The sequence below is a fragment of the Ostrinia furnacalis genome, unplaced genomic scaffold (genome assembly GCF_004193835.3).
Source record: "Ostrinia furnacalis isolate ACB-3 unplaced genomic scaffold, ASM419383v2 OfSCF3884, whole genome shotgun sequence".
Classification (NCBI taxonomy): domain Eukaryota; kingdom Metazoa; phylum Arthropoda; class Insecta; order Lepidoptera; family Crambidae; genus Ostrinia; species Ostrinia furnacalis.
In genome coordinates, this window is record NW_021134123.1 from 136525 (window position 1) to 159702 (window position 23178).

Sequence of the window (23178 nt, forward strand, 5' to 3'; positions counted from 1 at the left end):
TCAACATCATTGGATGGATACTAAAAGTTGTAAGGAAACATAATTATAGGCAGGATACAAGTGAGAGAAATTAGTCCCAATTTGTCCCAAAAAGTGCAGATTTTCTCCATCCTGTTATATGTATAAGATCTAAACATAAATTACAACATTTACAAATAAATAAAGCATCAAGCTGTTTTGATGTTCATTCATATAACAAACATGGATTTAATTATGTTTACCCTAAGAATATAAGTTTCAGTAACATTTTATCTTTTTATAATACTCCCATTATTAGCCCCTCGTACGAAGCGAAATATGCTTGTGTCACGAGTGGGCTCACCACAATAGTCGAGCGAATGATTGATTGATGATAAGCTAGTTTTCAAACATTTCTACAATATATTCATTATCAGTATTTAGTAACTTGATTTTAAGACAAGACTCTTCAGGAATATTACCACTTTCAAAACCATATTCTTCACTTTCCATTTTCATTAAGTCCTGTGTAAGTTGTTTGAAATCGGACGTGTTGACTTTCTGTGTACGGACTGGTTTACTGACTTCTGGCTCCAGTGTTGAATTGAATTCATTGTCATGTGTCTTTTTATGTTTATGCAAATAATTCTGAGAACTGAATTTACTTCCGCACACGTTACACTCCAAAGTTGCATCCGTGTGTTGTTTTTTCACATGTTCCGATCTCCGTGAGGCTGAAAGAAACCTGGCATTACAATGAGAGCATTCGTACGGTTTATCTCCAGTGTGTAAACGTGTATGATATAACAAAGATTCTCTCGTCACAAACTTTTTATTACACTCTTTACATGAAAAGTTTTTCTCTTTAGTGTGCTTGACCATGTGTGCTTTCAATCGACTTATTGCCCAGAATTTTTTATTACAGAGTTCACACACATGAGCCTTGTAGTTTCCGTGTTCGTACTGTATGTGTACTCTTAAAGACACTTTCTGTGTATATTTCTTATTGCAATAGTCACATGTGAACTTAGCATCTGCTGGAGAAGCTCTAACTTGTTGACTGCAAACGTTTAGCTCTTTATGCTTCCTAAACGTTGTCTTATTTTTATACACTCTGCCACAATCTTGACAAACGAATCTCAAGTAATGCCCCATTTCGTGCATCTTGAATGTGTGTTTATTGTTAAAAGATTTTCCACATTGACTGCAAATAATAAGAGAATGGCTCTCAGAGTTGTGAGCCTCCAAATAGGCTGGTGATCCAAACCTTTTTGGGCATTTGGAACATTTGTATGTCTTTGGTGCATGAACACGAATAAAATGGTTACGTAAACCCAGTTTTGATGGGTACGTTTTTAAACACTCTTTACACTGGATGTCAGAAGCTTTGTTATCATAAAGCATTTCATTTGTTGGTATTTGTATCAACAATCTGCCCCTTTGCTTCTTAACTTTTTCTTTTTTAACGCCTAAAGGGTATACTTCGACTTCTAACTTCGGTTTTAGTTTTGGACTGTTAACCATGGATCGGAACCTCCTGTGTGCTGCGGTGGCAGTGTGGACCGGTCTTTTGTTATCGTAGAACTGTCTGCTGGTGAAGTCCTCAGTGTTCAGAGATACGAACAAAGAATTGCAATCATTCATTGCTTCTTGCTCTTCAACATTTGAAAAACTATCATATAACCCATTCAAGGAGTTTTTCAGTAAATCGGAGTTGATTTTACTGGTTTTCGCAAAACTATAGCTATGGATAGCTGTTAGTGCACACTGAGTGCAAATGTGCTCAAAAGTTAGCAAGTAGTCTATTATCTGTAAAAAAAAAAGTTATTTAATATTAATCACTTATAGAGTAAATATCATGAAAAAAGCAAAGCCATAGAATGACTTCTATAAGATGTTTATCCATTTAATATGAATTCAGACCTGTTTGTTTACATTATTTTAATTAAGAGATGCACTTAAAATTATTTTACCTCCACACCAATGATAGTTGAAAGAAGCTCAGAAACCGATACATTGACTTCCTCTTGGTTTATATTAACTGCCACTTCATCTTCAACGTGAATAGGTTGTTCGTAAATTATGTTTAAACACAAGCAACAGAAGTCATTTTTTCTCTTCAATAAATTATCCAAAGCAGTGGTTAAAGTCGTCATTTTGCAGTTTGGAGTTACAAAATAATCTTCTGGCTGTGATAAAATTACTGTTTGATGTTTATTTATTAAGCTACAGACAGTGTTTCATGATTAAATCTGAATAAATACAAATTAATTCACCACGAACTTGCGATTTAGCTAAAGGGAGGCCATCTTGAAACTAGTTTTTTTGATGATTCAGATTCCTCAAATCAGTCTCTTCCTCTCAAACACATGCCTGTCCATATTCAAGTGAAAGAGACAGATATATTAGGTTTATTATGAAATTGTTTGTCAGCAAAGTAGACCCCCTTTTCTTGTCGCAAATGTCACAATGACGTTTGCAAAGTAGTTTTATTTTAACGTCTGTCTGGTTGATCGATAGATAACCTTGCTGGACAATTTGCCGCATAGTGTACTTGCGCCCAACTCCTGTTATCTCCTCTCATTTTCTATTGGTGGAAAAAAATAAATAAAAGTGTTAATGTCAAAAAAAATTATGTGAGACAGTGGCTAAATCAGAGTCGTGAATTGGTGTCACCTTTCGTAAAAATTACGAAAAAAATTGATAAAAAATTGAAAAACTATGTGAATACTGTGCAACAGCAAAACAAATTAACCGTAAAAATTACAACAATATCAGAAAAAATAGAGGGTAAGTCAGTTTATTGATTTTCTAATACCTTCACAAGTTGCTTGCTTAGCGAATTCAAGATAAGTAATATCAATTAATTTGTAATTATAGCTACAAAATCTTCTTTACATCTGTAAGTAGAAATCTATATACATAATTTCTATAGAGGAATTACCGAAAATTGCTTTAACCATAAAGATAAATAGGTTATAATATGACATGTTACTTCCTTTAAAATTGACTCGATACATACCAGCCCCCCTAGACAAAACGCACTTTTTGATCGAATCGAAAATCGAATCCGTCAAAACTCCATACAAAAAAGGGACTTTTCGACCACTTTTCGACTGGTTTGCGATTATAATTTGCACTTTGTCTAGACCCACTTCCCCCTTAGACAAAACGCACTTTTTGATCGAATCGAAAATCGAATCCGTCAAAACTCCATACAAAAAAGGGGCTTTTCGACCACTTTGCGATTATAATTTGCACTTTGTCTAGACCCACTGTATTCCGCAGGTGTGTCAATATATTTTTTAATACTCATATTATGTATTAGGAAATACAAAATTTTTAGGTTTTATTGATACTTAATATATCTTTCAGTTATAAAAATATTAATTGTTTTGTAAACAATGTGCTCTTACTATCAGTTCAATTTAGTATCCTGATCCAAAGTCCAAAACTTCATGCAAATGTAATTGGTGGTTTCAAAGATCTCGACTCTTTTTGTATGTGTTAAAAAAATTTAAAATATGAACTTGTACATTTTAGTGGATTTTTTGGAGTTTTTAGTAAATTAGTTTATTTACCCTCTTTAAGAATTACATACAAAATGTTACGTTTCAGTACTTATTTCGAATAGATAAGACTACCATATTTGTCTTTACGTCATATCCAAATCTATGGTCCCACCATTAATTCATTTATTTAATGTAAACCTTAATTACACAGAAATAAAGTTCAAAGGGCGAACCTAATGCTGTTGACTGCTGCTATTGTACGTAGCAGGCTTGCTATCATTCTAAAATCATCGGGCCATAATTCTTACGGTCAGTTCATCCCCGATTTATTGCATACATCCATGTTTTTTTGTCTTAACCACCTTTCAAATGCCCTAAATATCCAGCACAGTATGTTTACCAATTGTCATTTAGTTTATTTGTATTAGTAACAAGTGGCTGCCCGCGANGCCCGCGACTTCGTACGCATGGATCCCGTTTTACCACCTTAGGAGTTGAATTTTGTAAAATCCAGTCTTAGTGAGCACCTACGTTCTAAAAGGAACCCCCATGCAAAATTTGAGACTCCTAGCACTTGTAGTTTCTGAGATTTCGATTTGAGATTTTGATGAGTGAGTGAGTCAGTCAATCAGTGACCTTTCGTTTTTATTAAGATGTATTCGTAATGTTAATTTTGACTCCTGTTTTTACATGACACTAAAAGTGGCCTTATTTTGGTTTTCTTTGTGTCCTAGCATGTTACTCATTTTTTAAAGTTTGAATTGATTGAAGTTCTAACTATTATAAGTTGCAAACCACAAAAGCATACTTAGATATTAGTTAAAAAGAGGAATTAAAATAATATAAAACAATTTTCACTATCTTTCTTCTAAAAGTTGTAAACTATCTAATATCTATTAATCACATCTACTTGAGCTAGGTTTAGATTTTTCTTTGCACATAATTACATTTCTATGTAGGTAGGATAATAATAAATAATGTCTTTGAAGAATAAAACTGCATTGAAATGACCATGTTCTACAATATCGTACATATAACACAATAGTAATGTAACTCGAAATTTATATTTTCTCAGATTTCACAAAAAATACGCACAATAGCCCAATCAAGAGGCTAATGCCCGTTTTCACCATCAATCCCTATTTTTTCTTAAGTGACCCCTATGGTAACACATAACAGGAATTTGGTTTTCATATGGGTCACTTAAAGTTGGGGATTAATGGTGAAAACGGGCATAAGTGCAGTATTCGATTTCCCTGCAAAACTATGACAAAAAAATTAAATAATTCAATATGGCTAGAAATAAAAAGTAATACGCGATATGCGATTAGTAATGCGTTTAATATGTCACAGTAAATATTGTTTTGTTTACGAAAACAAAAGAAATAGCATTTTGTTTATTTAGTGCTACCATGTGGGCTGAAAAACAAAAATAGATTGCGTGGGTTTGAAGAGGAAGGCTCGTAAAAACACACGACTGCCTTTGCGCGACACTTCAACGCGCCCCGTTTCTTTATGCAATTTTTTAAATAAAAGTCAACCTTATGCCAAGGGAATAAAGCTCGTATGTGTATATTATAATATGTATATTACGGGTAGCATAGCGTATTTTTATGAGTTTTCACTTCAAGTCTTTGTTTACTCTGTAAGTTCTTTCAGAGGGCTTTCTTTTTCCTTGTAGGTATATTTTCTGCAATGTTGCCTTAGCAGGGTGTGTTCATGAAGTCCTTGAAGGTGTATTAAATACTGGAAAATGTTATACAATCGCGACTTGTCAGGTCAACACATGTTTGCTGCGCAGTTAAAAGATTCCATTACAGTTTACTCAGCGTCGAATAATTCGTGACTCCCAAAAAGTTCCAAGCCAAAAAGTTCGCATCGCAAGTGGCAACATGTTTTTGTTACAATTAGAAATGTGTTGTCAACTTTTTGGCCACTTTTGGTGTTACAATTTGTCGCTGACTGTACCAATAAGAAAGAGTAGTAAGGTTTTCGATTAAAAATATTTTAAAGTTTACAAATCACGTGATGCCTCGAGGGTCGGTGTCCGTACCAACTGTATTGTTAGTTATGTTGTCTAATTGGCATCAATACAAAGTTTTTCTGTGCCAATATCTTGTTATCGTCTGTAGTAGCCATATACTGAATACCTACTAGGCATAGTTTTCGCATCAGAACAAGGTGTAGTAAGCCCGCTTCCTGCACAGAGAATACTGAGGGGCATATAACTTAACACAGAACGAAGCTCGAAATCCTATTTAATTTCAAACAATATTTAGTTAGACCAATCTCGAAAAAAGATTAAAATGATAACTTTATATCCTTTACTTGACAAAATATTGATTCCCCTTTCATCCACTATTTCACATCTTCCAACTTTTATTTTCCATGCAAAAGTGTCCTAAGTCCAAAATGGATCAAAATTGGGTTCACGTGAAAACGTGAAAGATAGGTTAAAGTAACTTTCATAAATAATATTATAAAAGAAAGAAAGACACACTTTATTTAACGACATAAAGGCATAATGCATGCTTATTAAGAAGTAACTCTACTGTGTNACTTTTTTTGTTACTAACAAATTCGTTAGTACAAAAGTTCGCGTGGAAACAACTTCATGTAAGTGATTCCATAGTTTTGCTCGCGAGTGTACATAGTAACACCCAGACCCGTCACAGAAATTAAAATTCATCATTTCAATTTCTGCCCGGCCGGGAATCGAACCCGGGACCTCTCGGCATAGTAGTCCGCTCTGAACCACTACACCAAACGGCCGACATGCCTACCTACACAGGGAATACTGAGGCGCATACAGCTTAACACAGAACGAAACTCGAAATTCTATTTAATTTCAAGCAATATTTAGTTAGACCAATCTCGAAAGAAGATAAAATTAATGATGAGTTTATAATATCCTTTACTTGAGAAAATATTGATTCCCCTTTCATCCACTATTTCACCTCTTCCAACTTTTATTTTCCATGCAAAAGTGTCCTAAGTCCAAAATTGATCAAAATTGGGTTCGGCGTGAAAACGTGAAAGATAGGTTAAAGTAACTTTCGTAAATCTAAACCGCGTAAGATAGATGAAGGGGGTAAAACGGGATCTACGCGTACGAAGTCGCGGGCGGCCGCTGTAATATTATAAAAGAAAGAAAGACACACTTTACTTGACGACATAAAGGCATTATGCATGCTTATTATGAAGTAACCCTACTGTGTGATTTCCATAGTATCCGTAGTACCTGCACATCTGTCAATCCACTAGTGACGTCTATTAGAATACCTCAATGTAATTAAGTAGTAAAATAAATACCAAAAATGATTTAATGTTGATGCACGTGAAATATTTCAATAGATTTATAACATCATGTGCTGTCGTCGTGACTGGATTTTTGCAATATTTCATTCAGTTGTTTAATCGTAGAGATGTCAAAAATAACAGGTGTGATTTTTATTTGTATGTATTAAATCATATGTATGGGTATTAATCCTAATTGCTGTCACATTTGATGCTATTAAACATGTTTATTTCAACAAGTGGCAATTAGTGCTAAATTAATATTCATATTATTATTTGTAATGCCTCCATAGATCAATGCTAATAGACTGAGAGAATCTGAGTTTTTGGGTTCGACTCTTTATTCTCTTTAGTGTAAAAATTACTGTGTTTTGTTCCTAATTTGGTTAGGAGGATTTCGTATGGAGGGTACGTTGGTAGATTCCTATCTCTCCCCTCATTCTGACATTAGTTGGAACAACCCACACGATAAAAGTAAAAGATTCACATAATAATATGTATGTATGTCTTGTTGTATACAGTAGTTATTTGTTATGTGACGGAATTTTGCTCTCCTAAAATATCAGTGACACATTCCCAATACGTGCGAGTAAAAATAGCAGATATTATCAGCAAGTGACATGCGTATGGTGCGCATTTTACTTACCAACAAAATATCACATGATCCTGGTCTTGTCACAGTTCTAATTAGTTCTCATTCATGTTCTATTTTCATACTTACGACTTATGCAATCCCGACAAGTGTGCGACAAAAGGCGAAGCGGTGTGATTGTGTTTGGTGCATTATGTAAATTGTATTAAATATTAAATTTAAAATAATTTAAAGTGGATTATAATGGTCGCTGAGTTGCAGTTAAAGGCGCATATACACGGTAAATTATTTTATGGACGTTTCCGATGAGTGGATTGGACATGTTTTAGATATTCAATTGTTTTCGTCTGCGGTTCTACGACCTCGTTGGCTTGTGCGATGTAGTAGAGATGTGTGTGGCAGCTTATTCGTGTGTGTGTTGTTGAATCGTACTATGCGTACAGGTAATTAAGTAGTGCTTACCTGACAAAAATCCTTGGCCGAATTACACGGGGTTTTTACTTTTTATTGATATAAAAAGTGGCATGTCGAGTTATTGCAGACAGCCTAGAAATAAAATTACTGGAGTAGTAAAAATGTAGGCCTCCGAAACCCAAAGAGTACCTAAATGAGTATACATATAATATAATAATCCTAGGCCTCGTTGATTGGTTGGATTTAACTGTATTTGGATCCACATCGTGGGACGGCGGAAAGCGTTGGACGCAGGCCGCTATCAACTGGTCAATATAGAAATCATCGAGGGAGGCCTATGTTCAGCAGTTTATGTCCGAATATGGCTGAAATGATAATAATGATTAATATTCTTCTAATAAATCATCACATTATGAAGTGCGAAATTTGTCCTTGCATCGGGTCATTACGATAGATATGCGATATAGTAGAGCTTTGCGGATGTCAAATTTCGGATAAAGTAATCCCACTTATAACGGATGATGAACAACACGGCCCTATTAAGTAAAGAAAGTTGGTTATACTCTATCCAAGACCGTTAGTCACTATCAAAGTCCGAGTCGAGCTTGCGATATGAGTTGTGCGGGAAAATTCCACAATACAAAGGTTTATGACTTTATTGTGTGCACTCACTTCGTACCAAGTTAGTACGAAGTACCTACGTTTTTGTGAAGGGAGATTTTTTAAAAGTCTGTAAAACTCCTACTAATCCACCTCCGCAGGCTCCAGATACTAGGCGGCTCTTTAGCCGCTATTTTAATACCCTCGCACCATTATCAGACGACTGCCTTTCTATTTAAGATCTAAAATGCCGTTATTGTACTTTTTCCGTCAAATTCTTGTTTACTTTAGCCTTGATGCAAAGAAATTTGCATCGCCTTCGCATTTACCTAATAACCCCGGAGGCCAATGAACGCGTGACGTCATAGCGGTAAAATGGCGTCGGCGTGACGTCACACGTTCGAAAACTGATAACACGCGGGTGTGATACTGCCGCGCCTCCGCAGTACGGGTTTGTGTAGTGCGAGAAACAGTTGTGCGCGTGTTTTACTTTTTAATTTTATTAATTTATTAATAAAAATTACTTGTGGCCAGTGTTGTAGAGACAAAGTGGTGAAAAAAGTTTTTAACACATTATGGTACAAGGTAAGAGAGTTAATTAATTTTATTTAAGTTTGTTTAGCTGTGTAGGTAGTAGGTATTTGTAAACAAACTTTGGTGGCAAATTATAATAATTGATCATTCAAAAGTAAATATACATAATGCTTCATATGTGAAGTTGTTTAAATAACCTTCAAATAAACCTAAATAAAGTTTTAACTGCGATTTACTAGTGACTCGCTGTCAGCAGATCGATTGTTTAAAATATTAAATAAGTTTTTTAATCGATTATGTTTTAACTACCTCTAACTATTAAAATAAGTATTAATACTAATAATAAAATTGTGACGTAAATTTATTTGTGATGTTAGTAGTAATATTTTATAATTTAAAATAAAAATAACTGTATTACAAAAAGAAAATCTTATTAATTATCCTATTTGTAATTTTATTTATTTTATTTTCATAAAAAAAATATTAAGCTGGACCTTGGACATCAACGCTTGTTATTTAAGTAAATAATTTTAAACGTTATTGTTATACTTTTTTCACTTTAATACAGATGATTTAACGTTTTAACTATCTAAAAAAATATAGTAAACTTTATAATTAATAGAGGTATCACAATTAGCAGTAACAAGGCAGTAAATAATATTAATAATGTTGAATTGTGGATATTCTCGAATCGACAGAAAGTCGCATTTTTGTTGCAAAATGAGACTTATTACAACTAGATAAGATGTCATATAATTGTCATTGGATTTTGCCCGTATAGAAATATTTCATTCACCAACAGACGAGGAAAACGGCATAGTATTGCAACTCACGCGAACACGTTTATCGAGTTTCATAATCGCGGTACAGATCCGAACTGAAGACAGAGAAAACCATAACTTGGTTACTCGTTTTAGGGCTGTCTCTATTTGATATGTAAAAAAATAGTTTTTGAGTTAGGCCAATATTGCACACTTGATGAATTTGAAATAGGAAAAAATATAAAGGCAGTAAGGGCAAAGTTATTCCAATATTCATTTAATAAACATGCAATATTGCAATTTATACAGTATTATTTTACAAGTTTAGTAAATATAAAAACCGACGGTACTGTCATTAATTTTTATTCATAAATAAAGATGTACCTATGTATAATCATTTTTTAAACTTTGTTATTTTGAGCACAGTCGTCAGCTGATAAAATGAGCAGAAAAGTTCTCGAGTGGCGACCACGGGCTGGAAAACGCAGCGTGGGCAGGCGTCCTACTAGGTGGACCGACGATCTGGTAAAGGTCGAGGGAAGAGCCTGGATGCGGGCAGCGCAAGATCGTTCATTGTGGAAAACCTTGGGGGAGGCCTTTATCCAGCAGTGGATGTCATTTGGCTGAAACAAACGTACGTCAGCCGATGGACCTGCTAAGAAATGTCGAATTCCCCCATTGTATTGTAAGGTTAAAAATAAATTCTGGTTATTTGCAATTTTTAAAGGTATGTAGGTACGATGTGCTAGCACTGTACCTACATCAAGGTTGAATCGTTTTTAGTATGACAAAAAGAAGTTGTATTTCAACTTTCACACACATCAAACAGCAAGTTAACCACCATGCCAGAGGCTGGAGATTCAATGGGGATGTTGCCTGGGTCAAAAAGCAAGAGTTTTAATTAGTCCGTCAGTTAANAACTCATTGTGTACCCTCAAATTTCATAAAAACGCTATTTTTGTATTTTATTTATAGTTTATGTTAGGAACACCTAAAATAGCAATTTTAAAAATTTTCAAGGACAGGTAGAGGCCTCAAGATGACAGATATCTAATTAAATTTAATGCTTATCGTAATCTATATGTCATCACGCAACTTTTGACACCTCTTGCGTAACCGTAGCTCAAAAAAAATTTTTTCCCATACAACGACGGGACACCCTAGTGGGCAGGCGTCCTACTAGGTGGACCGACGATCTGGTAAAGGTCGCGGGAAGAGCCTGGATGCGGGCAGCGCAGGACCGTTCATTGTGGAAAACCTTGGGGGAGGCCTTTATCCAGCAGTGGATGTCATTTGGCTGAAACAAACGTACGTCAGCCGATGGACCTGCTAAGAAATGTCGAATTCCCCCATTGTATTGTAAGGTTAAAAATAAATTCTGGTTATTTGCAATTTTTAATGGTATGTAGGTACGATGTGCTAGCACTGTACCTACATCAAGGTTGAATCGTTTTTAGTATGACAAAAAGAAGTTGTATTTCAACTTTCACACACATCAAACAGCAAGTTAACCACCATGCCAGAGGCTGGAGATTCAATTCTCGCACGATACAAATGTTTGTACAATTTTATAGTCTGGGTCATCATCATCTCAGCCATAGGACGTCCACTGCTGAACATAGGCCTCCCCCAATGATCCCATATTGACCGGTTGATAGCGGCCTGCGTCCAGCGCCTTCCTGCTACCTTTATGATTTCGTCGGCCCACGGTCTGGGTATTTTCTATGAATAATTTTCGATCACGATAAGAGAAGTTGGGTTTACAAAAACAAAGGATTAAGTATGTTCATACTGTTTCCTAGCACTTACAACATAGTACAAGCACAGAATAATAATAAGTACTGGTACAAGTTTGACTTAGTTCGGAACTAGATGACGCTATGTTAAATTTAGGTGACGACTGTGTAACATGTATTGTAAAACTATTTTATACAGATGTAGAGTTAACTAACCTATATTAATGAATGGCTGGCTGGCTAAAAAAAAACTATGTACCTACTTGAATTACGAAGATAATCAATGTCGCTCGACCGAGACAGATGAGTGTCGCTTGAGCCGAGCTACCCAAGTAGCACGGTGATCAAAGAAGGTGCTCGGGAGGTCATATTGTATTAAAACATATTTTTATTTTATTTAAGTATTTACTCAAAGTTTCAGCATTAAATTTTGCATACACGTGCAGAAAGATGTTGCTAATCTTATGCTAATTATAATAACACGTTGTAGTAAAAATTATATTATAAATAACGCGGATAGATTAGATAGGATGTACTACGCTTTTAATATAAAAATAAATAATAAATCAAACGCAATGTAATGCAGTTGACTCAATTCTGAATCACTTTTACATGGTAATTAGCACTTTCTTGATGATAATTAATTATAATGAGTTTTTATCATTTTTTATGGCTCGAACAGTCGATCTCTGAACTTGTATTTATNATATTTATTTTTAACGATTGTATTTATTTTTAACTGCTCAGTTTTAAAATTTTCCTCGCTTTAGTATACGACTTGTGTGGGCACTAGATAATGTCATTTTCAATAAATAACGATAATGCGTGTAAGGCTTATCTTTCTTTGGGTGGATACTAGAGATCCGGCATTGTAATTAATCACATGTAATTAATTAAGGCTGGCACGTTCAAGGCTGTTAAGTCATAATTTTTATGACACATTAAATATGCGCGTCAAATGTTAGTATTTGACATCTCATCGTTATGATTTTATTATAGATGACCCACGCTGAACTGTCCCGCCAAACTCAATGACAGGGGGGCGCTACCATCGTTCAACTATATGGTTTCCAACATGGCAAAAATCTGAACCAGCGATCCGGTATTGACGGTGGCGCCCCACTGTCAATGTCATCGACAGGACAGTCCAGTATTTTGGAACTATATCTAGAATGTGTGTGAGTTTTGTTTTAAATTGCCCTGTTTGGAAACCAAACCTGATTTGTTTTACGGGCTACCGCTACTTCACTGGACCAAATCGTCTGAGTTGACAACCTTAGTGTCAGAGTTTTTGAGGCACCAAAATTGGTGGTTAAACCAAAGTGGATTAGTCCCTTGCAAAACTGCATGCCCAAACAACTGCACGCGGGAATATTTAATGAAGGCTACTGAGAACGCCACTCTTGTGGCGGAGTTTTGGGCGGTTAGGCCAGGTTCCCACTATGCCGGACCGGCATTTCTGCCGGAAAACGGACACCGGACAAGGGTGTTCATATTACACCGGATCACCGGATCCGAAATCCGAGCCGAATGAAGTGCGGGGAGCACGGGCGGGGCGGGGCGGGAAGCACGGGCGCGACGGGGTGGGCCGCAACCGCAACTCGTTCACACTACTCCGGTCCGGTGATTTTGCCGGCATTTTGTAGCGACAAAACGCTCGGTAAAAATGCCGGGCTCGGCGAAAAAGCCGGATCCGGGATAATGTGAACAGCTTCATACAATTTGTACCGCCGCTAGGCCTTCCGGCGATTTTACCGGACCGGGAGATCTGCCGGTCCAGTATAGTGGGAACCCGGCCTTACTGTGTGGGTTTGTTGTCGACACATTAAGAAGAAGAATAGCAAAACTATCCACGTTAGAAAATAGCTTACATTAAGAGTAGGCGCACACCGTTGATTTTTAGTTGGCCGATAGTTGTGCCCGATTTTAATTTGTATGAAGAATCGGCCAAGTCGAATCGGCGTAGTGTGCGCACTCCCATACATGCCCATACTGATCAACTGCCCGACTAAAGTATCGGCCGACGAAAAATCAACGGTGTGCGCCTACTCTTATAAGATAAACTATGATGGTGCAAGTGCGTCAGAGGTGGTGACAGTATTAGCCTGCAGTTTAGTCTTCTCAGTGATGGCCAGCAAGTTGAGTGCGTGGGTGTGGTCCAGCACGCATTGCACAGGCCACCACCACCGTCAGACGAGACCAGCTGTGTGCTCCCAGCTGCACCCGTCGTCACCTGTTCTGGGGGGCTTGTAGGGCCCGCCGATTAGCGGGCAACCACCGGGAGGGACTGTTGTAGTGTAGGCTTTGTCCGGAATCCCCATTGGCTTATCTAGGGTTAGTTTTTTTAGGGGGACTGGGCCAGGCCCCTGACATGCCATGTCACTTGCGATTAGTATCATAGCTCAGGAGTTAGTACAATCGGTTCTGTAGCCCAACATCCTGGGGCCTGGCCTCAGACCTTTCTGTACGCTATATACGCGCATGGGAATCCCACAGGACGGAGCACCGGGGTCTTTTCAGTGGGTATGCCTTGTCCTTCTGACTTGGTGATATTTCATGCATTTAAAAGAAGGCTTTACTAGATCGTCGGTCCACCTAGTAAGAGGCCTGCCCACGCTACGTCTTCCAGCCCATGGTCGCCACTCGAGAACTTTCCTGCCCCAACGGCCATCGTCTCAACGAAGCGGGAAGAGCCTGGATGCAGGCAGCGCAGGACCGTTCATTACGGAAAACCTTGGGGGAGGCCTTTTTCCAGCAGTGGACGTCATTTGGCTGAAACGAAACGAAAAGATGGCTCGTGCAAGCGGCCTTAACCATTACAACAAGGTCTCGTTTATTATCTATTTTACTTTACAACTTTAGCAGGCAATAAACTTATAACTATTGTAACTAATAAAAGCGTAATCTTTATAAATGTCTTTTATAACATGACAGCCGAGTATTAAGTGCTGTAGATAAGGTAATGTGACACTTAAGTGTGGTTTACCTTAGAGTTTAGAATTACACGTACTTAATGGTATAGATTAAATAACTAATCTAATAATTATCTTACTTTGAAGTCGCATTATGTTGGAGATAAATAACTGGTTTATATGAGGTAAATTTTCCGTTTAAATCTAAATACATATAACTCAAAGGTGGCTAACTGACTGATATAGTGGTCTATCAACGCACAGCCCAAACCACTGGACGGATCGGGCTGAAATTTTGCATGCAGGTAGATGTTATGACGTAGGCATCCGCTAAGAAAGGATTTTACGAAACCACCCCTAAGGGGGTAAAACGGGATCCACGCGTACGAAGTCGCGGGCGGACGCTAGTTATTTATAAATATCTTTATCACTTTATTCCCGCGGCTTCGTCTGTGTAAGAAGGTCAAAGTAATGTGTAGATATACAACGTAATAAATAATACATGCTCTTGTTATTTCTGCGAAAAACGTAGCCTTTTCTAGGCTCCTTCCTTATACTTTTCCTTAATGCATCAAGAACAAGATTGGCAGGCTGAGCTGCACCACCTAACTTTGACCGTAACTATAACGATAACCGGTGTTTTTAGTATGGAGTTTAACAGCTTTTTGACGTTTGTTAAAGTATGATACATAGTGCAATCCAACCTTGGTGATTAAGGCGTAAAATGCAACAGTTGCAATAATTATTTCGCATTTAAGCAAACTAGTTAGGTTTGCTCACGTAGGTATATTTATTTCTATAATGTTGTCTACCGTAATTAATTGTGGCCTTTATATTATCCTCATGTGACATTTTTATATTATGGTTTTTCTTCTGACTGATTTCTGAGTCATAAAATTGTAGATTCATAATAAAAATCTGTCTAGTAATTTTTGTATGAAGCCAAAGAACCATTTGCTTTTATAATAATAGTAAGTTAGTTTACTCACGGTTGGCAACCCTGGTGCCTACAGATCCTACCATTACATTATATCTAGCATCTATTGTGGTTTTATCGTCATTTCCCGCGTTTTCTAGATTATTGCCTCCATTGGCTAAGTGTGAAGACGATTTTCCTCAATCAAGTCAAGGTTTTCACTCGCAACATCGCAGTAGGTTGTGGATATCCGTATGACATTGGGTTTTTATGACGGTAGTTTTATACTTTAAGATATGTAATATATTTTTTTAGGATTTCATAATCCGTCTAATGTCACAGAAAAACTATCACGCACGTCTCTATCTCAAAAACGGGGATAAAAACTATCCTATGTTTTTTGCATGGGTCCCAAACTCGTCTCATCTTATCTTGTTTAAGGGACGCGATTGCTTCGCGTGTCACCCTGAGCGTCCACGCGCACTGTGAGACCTCATAGTAATGTTTGTGAATAAGTATTTTACACTGTTAGCCAGGAACCGTTTAGGCGCGAATGGGCCAATTCGCAATTGGTCCAATTCAAACGGCCAGGAACTTCAGGTGGAAAAAACTAGATACATAGGACAAGGGCACTAACTGGTGTCTTCGCTCGTTCGTTTAAGCCAAATGACATCCACTGCTGGACAAACTGGCGTCTTATTTTAGTTTTTTAATAGTTGCGATTTTGCAGCAAAAATGTAGTTTGATGTGCTTGCGACAGTATTGTACCTACCTATTAGGTATATTCGTATTACTGAAGCATTTATTACAATGCTAAGTTATTTGAGTTACTTTGTTTCAGACTGGACTTGTGTACTTTGTATTGTGATGACTAATTAATATTGCATAAGAACACGACAAAAACTACAAAGAAAAGCGAATTATGTTCTTTTGTCTTTATTATTTTACTGAAGATTATCTTTTACGACCCTTTGTAAAATTGTAATAACTGACAGCAATATTTTTCATATACCTATTTGTTAAAGAGATAACTTGTAAATGTAACCTGTTTTGAGACAAATAAATTCTTTCTATCTATCTAAAGACTTCACCAGATAATTATAAATATGAAAAAAAAAAACGAGCCGGAAGACGTAGTGTGGGCAGGCCTCCCACTAGGTGGACCGACGATCTGGTGAAGGTTGCAGGTCGAAGGTCTTTGTGGAAAACCTTGGGGAGGCCTTTAGACGAACGAAAAAAACTAGAATTATGAATCTGGAAATTCGTTAAAGCCCTATTATTTTTTTAACTGTTCGGGTAAACGAACGATTGTCGTCAATGTAAACAAAGCCAAGGGAAATACCTAGCTATAGTGACACATTTTATTATCATTGATTCGCGGTGCTTGAACCAGTATAATCTTGTGTGGATGACTTGGGGCTTCTTTTATCACGGTTTGATTAGTTTGTGGAACCCTTATCACGGTGGCTTATGCAGTTGTTATAGGTACTATTTTGCAATGAAAATGTATAGTTTGACTAGCGGCGGCCCGCGACTTCTTACGCGTGAACCTCGTTTTACCCCTGTTAGATATCATGTTGATAGATGGCGTTTCACGGCTTCCCTCGCATAATATTTACGAACGTCAAAAATAGTACTTAGTTTGTCCAGCGCTGTAGATTTTAAACAATGACGATAGATGGCGCTTTTTAGACACGTCTTATTTATTTATTGAAATTTATTTGCCACATATCGTCATAAATTATAGCCTATATGTTAATCTGGGTTATAAACAATAATACTGTAAAGTTCCAACAAAATCCGTTCAGTAGTTTTTGCGTGAAAGAGTAATAAACATCCAGACGTCCAGACATCATGACATCCAGACATCCAAACTTTCGCCTTTATAATATTAGTAGGAAGTAGGATGTGCTGCCGACTGTACATACATGTCTACTTATATCAACTGAATATAACGACCTCATAAAGCTAGCAGGAAGGCGCTGGATGCAGGCCGCTATCAACCGGGCGACGCGATGTTTAAGTCATTGGGGAAGGCCTATGTTCAGCAGTGGACGTTCTGTGGCTGAAATGATGATGATGATAACACAATTTTCATTGAGGTTCGTTGACACACGTTGTTCTGTCCAAATCTCGAAATAGTTAATCCGAAATGAAAAATGTGAAAACATTTCTTGAATACTTCTTATGTAATAATAGCATAAATCTTCCGTAATTACGTTGTAATGACCTTAAACACAAATAAAACATATTAATATCGTGAATCATAGTCTTGAGCTCATACAAAAATTCCGCAGTGAAGAGTATTGTATTTTTTTCCTAATCCAGAAATGTTTGGAAATCTTCCAATTTTGTTTCCATTTAAAGCCAAAGCCGTTTTCAAGCTTGCCAACAAACAGCGCATTTCCAATTGTATTGTATGGATTTTAGACAATAAAGCAAGTTCATGTTAATAAAACTCATTTATTTTTGTAAGCAGGTCGATTCGAACCACTGCTTCGGGACGATAAATGGTCTGATTGTTAGTCATCTTTTCATTGGCTACTTTTCAAAATAAATCTTAAATGTGACCAAATAAGTAGGAAATAAAAGTTTGTGGGGCCCCGTCTCATTCTGGGTCATGGCTTCTCTTTTCCCGAGGTTAAAAAATTACCCTTTTTTAACCTCTGGAAATGCTTTGCATACCCACTGGTCGATGAGGACGGCCAGTGGGTTATGTGGGACTCTCCCCGCCTGGTCACTAAAGGCAGGGCCTACCCACTAAAATCCGACGGTGTCCATCGGAGCCCAATGAAACGGAGCCGCGAGTTATTGTCCTAGCTTGGACATTCGTCAGCTCCTCTGAAAAAAAATACCCTTAGAATAGATACGCCAAAGAAGATGTTATCAATATTTTCACATGCTGCAGATTGAGATATCATAGAATGTGCAGTTATCAATATTGACAAAACAATAAGGATCTTTAATACCACATATTTTTTACCAGAACGATATCAATTTATGACTGGAGATTAACAATCCAAGAATGTATTTGACTAGTGTATCTGATACATAGCACACTTGACTCTAGTATTTATTGGTCTTACATTATCATTATACGTGGGACACTATTTAAGTTGTGAGCCTAACTATGAAAACAAAGTAGTTTATTATTAAAATGGTATTGATTGCTTTTATTGGTATTGTCTTTCATGATTTATGTACTTTTTAATGTGTTTGAAACACTTTTCATAGCATTTTTTCCACTCAGCTTGAGGCACCTCCAAAGCATGGTTTTTGACCGCACCGACAGTTGCTTCTGGCTACATAAATCGCTGTTCACGCATTTAATTTTAATATATGGGTACCAAAAGAAGTGTTTAGATTCCTAGAAATAATTTTGTAGCGTTGGACCTGTTTATTTCATATTTTGAGTGTTCAAAGTCAGTTGTTTGACGAGATGTGTAAAAGCTCACATTTTCGTCACGAATGGTGATTCGACTATGCTGGTCAGTTTCCCTTATTAAACTGAAGACTTTTGGAAAAAAAGTGGCTGTTTACTATTAAGAATTAACCGTTCTAAATTTCTCTAGTGACGTTTCTGTCATATAATCGGATATTTCGGAAAAATAGGCGACCGTAAGTTTCAAAGTGTTCCGAGCGCATGGGATTTTTGTTAGAATTGGTTCATCTTAAAACACCTCCATAGTCGATAACTGTTTATTTTCAGGATCATTATGCATAGATCCTTAATTCGTCAACTGTCACAATTTTAAAAACGGCTTTNCTGTTTTGGTCTTTACTGAGAGCCATGGCTTCTTTCTGGCTATATAGCCCTTAAGCCCAGCTTCTTGGAGTCTTCTGCGAGTTGTTCTTGCAGAAATCGGCGTATTAATTTCAGCTGATAACTCAGCAGCGAGGTCGGAAGAAGTTTTTTTATGATTTTTCAAAGACTAACAATACTACAGTATCATAGCTAAACATCTCGAAACGTGTTTTATTGCACGTTGTGCCGTGAGTTTATGTTTCAAAACCTGTCAAAGAAAGGTTTTTATCAAATATCTTTGAGTATCTTTTATAGTTATCATGTATAAGCAGTATTTAGGGGGTGCTCAATACTTTTGGCCAAGGCTGTATTTGACTAGTGTATCTGATACATAGCACACTTGACTCTAGTATTTATTGGTCTTGCATTATCATTATATCTTATAGAATGTCACACGAGCTACACTTAGGTGATAAAGTAATTGATGTTTACAAATACCTAGCCGTGATATGGCGGATCTGAGATAAATAGGTCTATTTGACATGATTAGCGTGATTTGCAGATGTTGACATGTTGTGTATCTACTTGCTATTATTACAAATACTAATATTATAAAGAGGTATATAAAATATAACTAGTAAGTTTGGATATGAACGATAAGTCTCAGCAGACTCGGTACTTTTTGATAAAGCCAAAATACAACATTAAAATATGACCAGACGTATAGATAAGATATGCCTAACCCGAATATTCAATTACACTTATGTTATTATTGCAAAAATAAAGTGCATCAGCATTTATTACACTATTTAATATACAGGACGCTTTTCATTTTAAGCCTATAACCCACCTGAAATTTAAGCTAATTTACTTTCGACATTGTTTTCGGATATTATTTTAGACTCAAAAGACTTTGATATCTTTAATTTTATCAATGACGTCACTACAGATTCTTATTGCTTTAGGTCATAGGTACCTGTAAACAGAATCAATGAATGGAAAAATCTCGTTTTCATAGAATCAGATGATACGTCAGTTATTTGGTGGTGTTGTTAACACGCAAAATTGACCTAAGGCTGGCTCCACACGTTAGCCCTAACGTTACGTTGGTCCCAAAGCCATTCATTATGTGAACAAATGTTGGGACAAGCTAATACTAAATCCACACGTTGGACGGACGATTAGCGTTTGTACCAATACGTTGGGGCCAACGTGTGTGGAATCTAAGCGCGCGAGTTCATGCCCATCGGGGCCTTACTTACTTACTTATTTACTTATACTTATTTATAAGTTGCAAAAAATATGGAATAAGTAGATAAGGTTGACCTACTTAATTGGTAATAATGATCGATATCGACATTAGCATAATTAGTAAGGTAACAGCACTACCGCATTCCTCAGGATGGACTCGCGCGCATACTGTAGTTTCTTCCGCCACTTCTTCTCAGCACCAACCAACCCATATATTTTCCCCAAGTGGTGGTAGAGCAAGCTGTATTTGGGACGTGTTTAAGTGCCCTAGAATGGGCCTATGTACTGAATAAACTATTTGTAGTTGTTTTGAGTAGGCATTTAAAAAAATCTTTGTTTCAGAAGGCGATATGCCAGTGAGAGACGACACGAAACGGCCACTCATAGGGGTCATAGACGATGGAACGAAAACTGTCAGATTTGTCGTAAGTAATCCATTCACCCGTAATACTTAACCATAGAAAAACTGGCTGTCTTAACTTCCAACAGCCCAATCCCAACATTGGTGTTATGGTGGTAAGATAGCTATAGCTTGCTAGGTCGTATAAGCCCTATCACCACCCGAACCAAGCATAAAATTTTGCTACCATTGGGAATAGAACCCGAGAATAGGGGTGTAAATAAAGAAGTAGCTCGTTGGTTCCGCCAGAGCAGAATAGAAATATTCTTAAATAGATAAAGGTAAGTAGGTACTACTAGTGACTTGGAGTTAATAAGGTTAAGAGTCAGAAGATATCTCGAAATATCCAGTTAAATAAATAATCTACATTGAACTTGTAAAATTAAGATCAAAGTAATAGCCATTATGGACGGCTGGATGCAGGCGGCTGCCAACCGTGCGATGTGGAAGCCATTGGGGGAGGCCTATGTTCAGCAGTGGACGTCATTTGGCTGAAATGATGATGATGATGAAGAGCCAACTTTTACGAAGGTCAAGGAAAGTTGTTATATTCCTTTTTGGTTCAATGACCAATTAACTTTGCAGTTGGCATTGGCAAGCTTTCTTAGTTACAAATATAACGTAATATTTTCGTATCTTCTTGTGATTTTCCTCGTCCTTGAACTTGTATAGCTCGCTCTATCGCAATTGAGTTCAGTGTCAACACTGCGGCGTCTTACTTCGTTGTGATAGGTGTCATTTTGCAACTAAATGTACAGTCTAATATGCAGTCGACTGTACATATTGCTGCGATAATATAAATCACTATGCAATTAATGCCTTACGAGCCCGTGTAGGTAGGTACTAGGTACACAGATAGTCATAGTGTAGGTACTTAATTGATATTTAATTTATCAATAAGACCTCTGGAGAGAAAAAAATTACGATCGTTGTAATTGTTGCGTTTAAAATGATTAAGTTATCTTACACGTGATTTTTAACTTGAGGAAAGAAGAAATTCCACTTGCGAGACTTCCACTACGACCTTTTGCTTGTCGCTTCTTCGACCATTGAGCTTACTGTCACTTGCAATTGATATCTGAGAGAAATAGAGCCTTTTTACTAATGCAAGGCTCCCAACGGACTATAGACTTTTAGTCGGCCGATTGTTTGGTCAGCTTCCAATTTGTATGAAGAATCGGCCGATACCAAATCGGTGTAATGTGCGTACTTTCATACATGTTCATGATTAACAGCCCGACCAAGCTATTGTCCGACAAAGTCTGTAGTCTGCAGATTGAACAGAAAGGCTTGTTTAAAAAATCTATTTCCAAAGTATCATTTTTGGTTGTCTGCGCAATGATGCGCAAAGCGGTTATTCTTGATGCTTGTAGTCGTGTGTTATCGGATCACTAAACCTTCATACTTGATTAGATCACAACACCAAATGTTAATCTGATAATGATTATAAAGTTATGAAGTGGATTCATTGCCACGCCTCTCGCATGATTGATCATTATTTCCATAAGTAAGAATATGTAATTATGCTTTTTCCGAACATTCAAGATTTTCGTTGAAAACATTGTCCAACCATTTTGACATCGGACTGAAGCCGATTTGAAAAGTCTTTGTTCTTATTATTTCCACATCACCTCTCCGCTCCGCGTTAAATCTGATTGGATATTCAAACACATACTATTTCTTCTCCGCTTTGGTGGAAACCGGGCCTTAGTTACCTTTTACGACATCCATGCAAATGTAGGCGAACCTATACCAGTCAGCTGGAGTCATGCGGAAAATATATTCCTTCGTTTCAGCCGAAAGACGTCCACCGCTGGACAAAGGCCTCCCTAAGGTTTTCCACAAAGACTGGTCCTGCGCCGCCCGCATCCAGGCACCTCCCGCGACCTTCACCAGATCGTCGGTCCACCTAGCGGGAGGCCTGCCCACACTACGTTTTCCGGCTCGTGGTCACCACTCGAGAACTTTTTTCCCCAGCGGCCATCAGCTCTACGAGCTATGTGCCCCGCCCACTGTCACTTTTTAGCGATTCTGCGAGCTATGTCAGTTACTTTGGTTCTCCTGCGGTTCTCCTCATTTCTGATTCGATCACACAGGGAAAATATATTATAAAATATTATGTAAATTCCAACTACTCCCACACCCATAATTTTTGTATACAAACTTCCTTATCGCTGCGCTATCAGTTCGGCGTAGGAAACTTATCAAAACCAACAGTGACCTTATTTTGTTGTGTCTAATCTGCCTTGTTTTATCGCGGGGTGCAGGTCAGAACGAGTACGAAGTCTGAAACTCCCAAATTGTTATCATAAGGAAGATTAATTCAATAAATATTTTTTCTGTGTGTAAATTTCCGATTATTTTGTTATGACGACGCGAAGTAGTATCGATTGCAATAGAACTCATTGACCCCGTGAATTGATTTAAACATTGGAAAATAGTTTCGTCTATTATATTTCTATGAACCTTTTTAGGGCGCTTTCGATAAAAAAAACTATGGGTTACCACAAAAGAGCTTCAGATTTTTGAGATCATGAATTTTCATCATCA

General features: G+C 37.2%; 2 protein-coding genes across 11 annotated transcripts in view; one reads left to right on the forward strand and one right to left on the reverse strand.

The window, feature by feature from the left end:
* LOC114358352 (zinc finger protein 2) lies at window positions 1–2373 on the reverse strand. The gene is made up of 2 exons (XM_028312296.1): window positions 1932–2373; window positions 1–1767 (listed from the first exon to the last, which is right to left on the reverse strand). The coding sequence occupies exons 1-2, from the start codon at window positions 2112–2114 to the stop codon at window positions 358–360; spliced, it is 1593 nt and encodes a 530-aa protein (XP_028168097.1). The 5' UTR covers window positions 2115–2373; the 3' UTR covers window positions 1–357.
* A 157-nt stretch (window positions 2374–2530) lies between these two features.
* Gk2 (Glycerol kinase 2) overlaps window positions 2531–23178 on the forward strand; it is a 38823-nt gene continuing 18175 nt past the window's right edge. For 2 of the 10 annotated variants that reach the window (XM_028312295.1, XM_028312286.1), the window contains exons 1-2: window positions 7493–7639; window positions 20571–20653. In XM_028312295.1, coding sequence (XP_028168096.1) covers window positions 7603–7639; window positions 20571–20653 — 120 coding nt within the window. In that variant the 5' untranslated portion in view covers window positions 7493–7602. Of the gene's footprint in view, window positions 2749–2787; window positions 2861–7492; window positions 7640–8815; window positions 8959–20570; window positions 20654–23178 lie in introns of those variants that run through there. The other 8 variants (XM_028312294.1, XM_028312285.1, XM_028312293.1 and 5 more) reach the window with 7 other exon arrangements.

What these genes read in the sequence shown, in the direction of transcription:
- LOC114358352 (XM_028312296.1), bottom strand. Translation starts at nt 2,114, where the DNA reads ATGACGACTTTAACCACTGCTTTGGATAATTTATTGAAGAGAAAAAAT. An exon ending in CAACTATCATTGGTGTGGAG is followed by an intron (nt 1,768 to 1,931) that starts GTAAAATAATTT and finishes TTTTTTTTACAG; the next exon opens with ATAATAGACTACTTGCTAAC.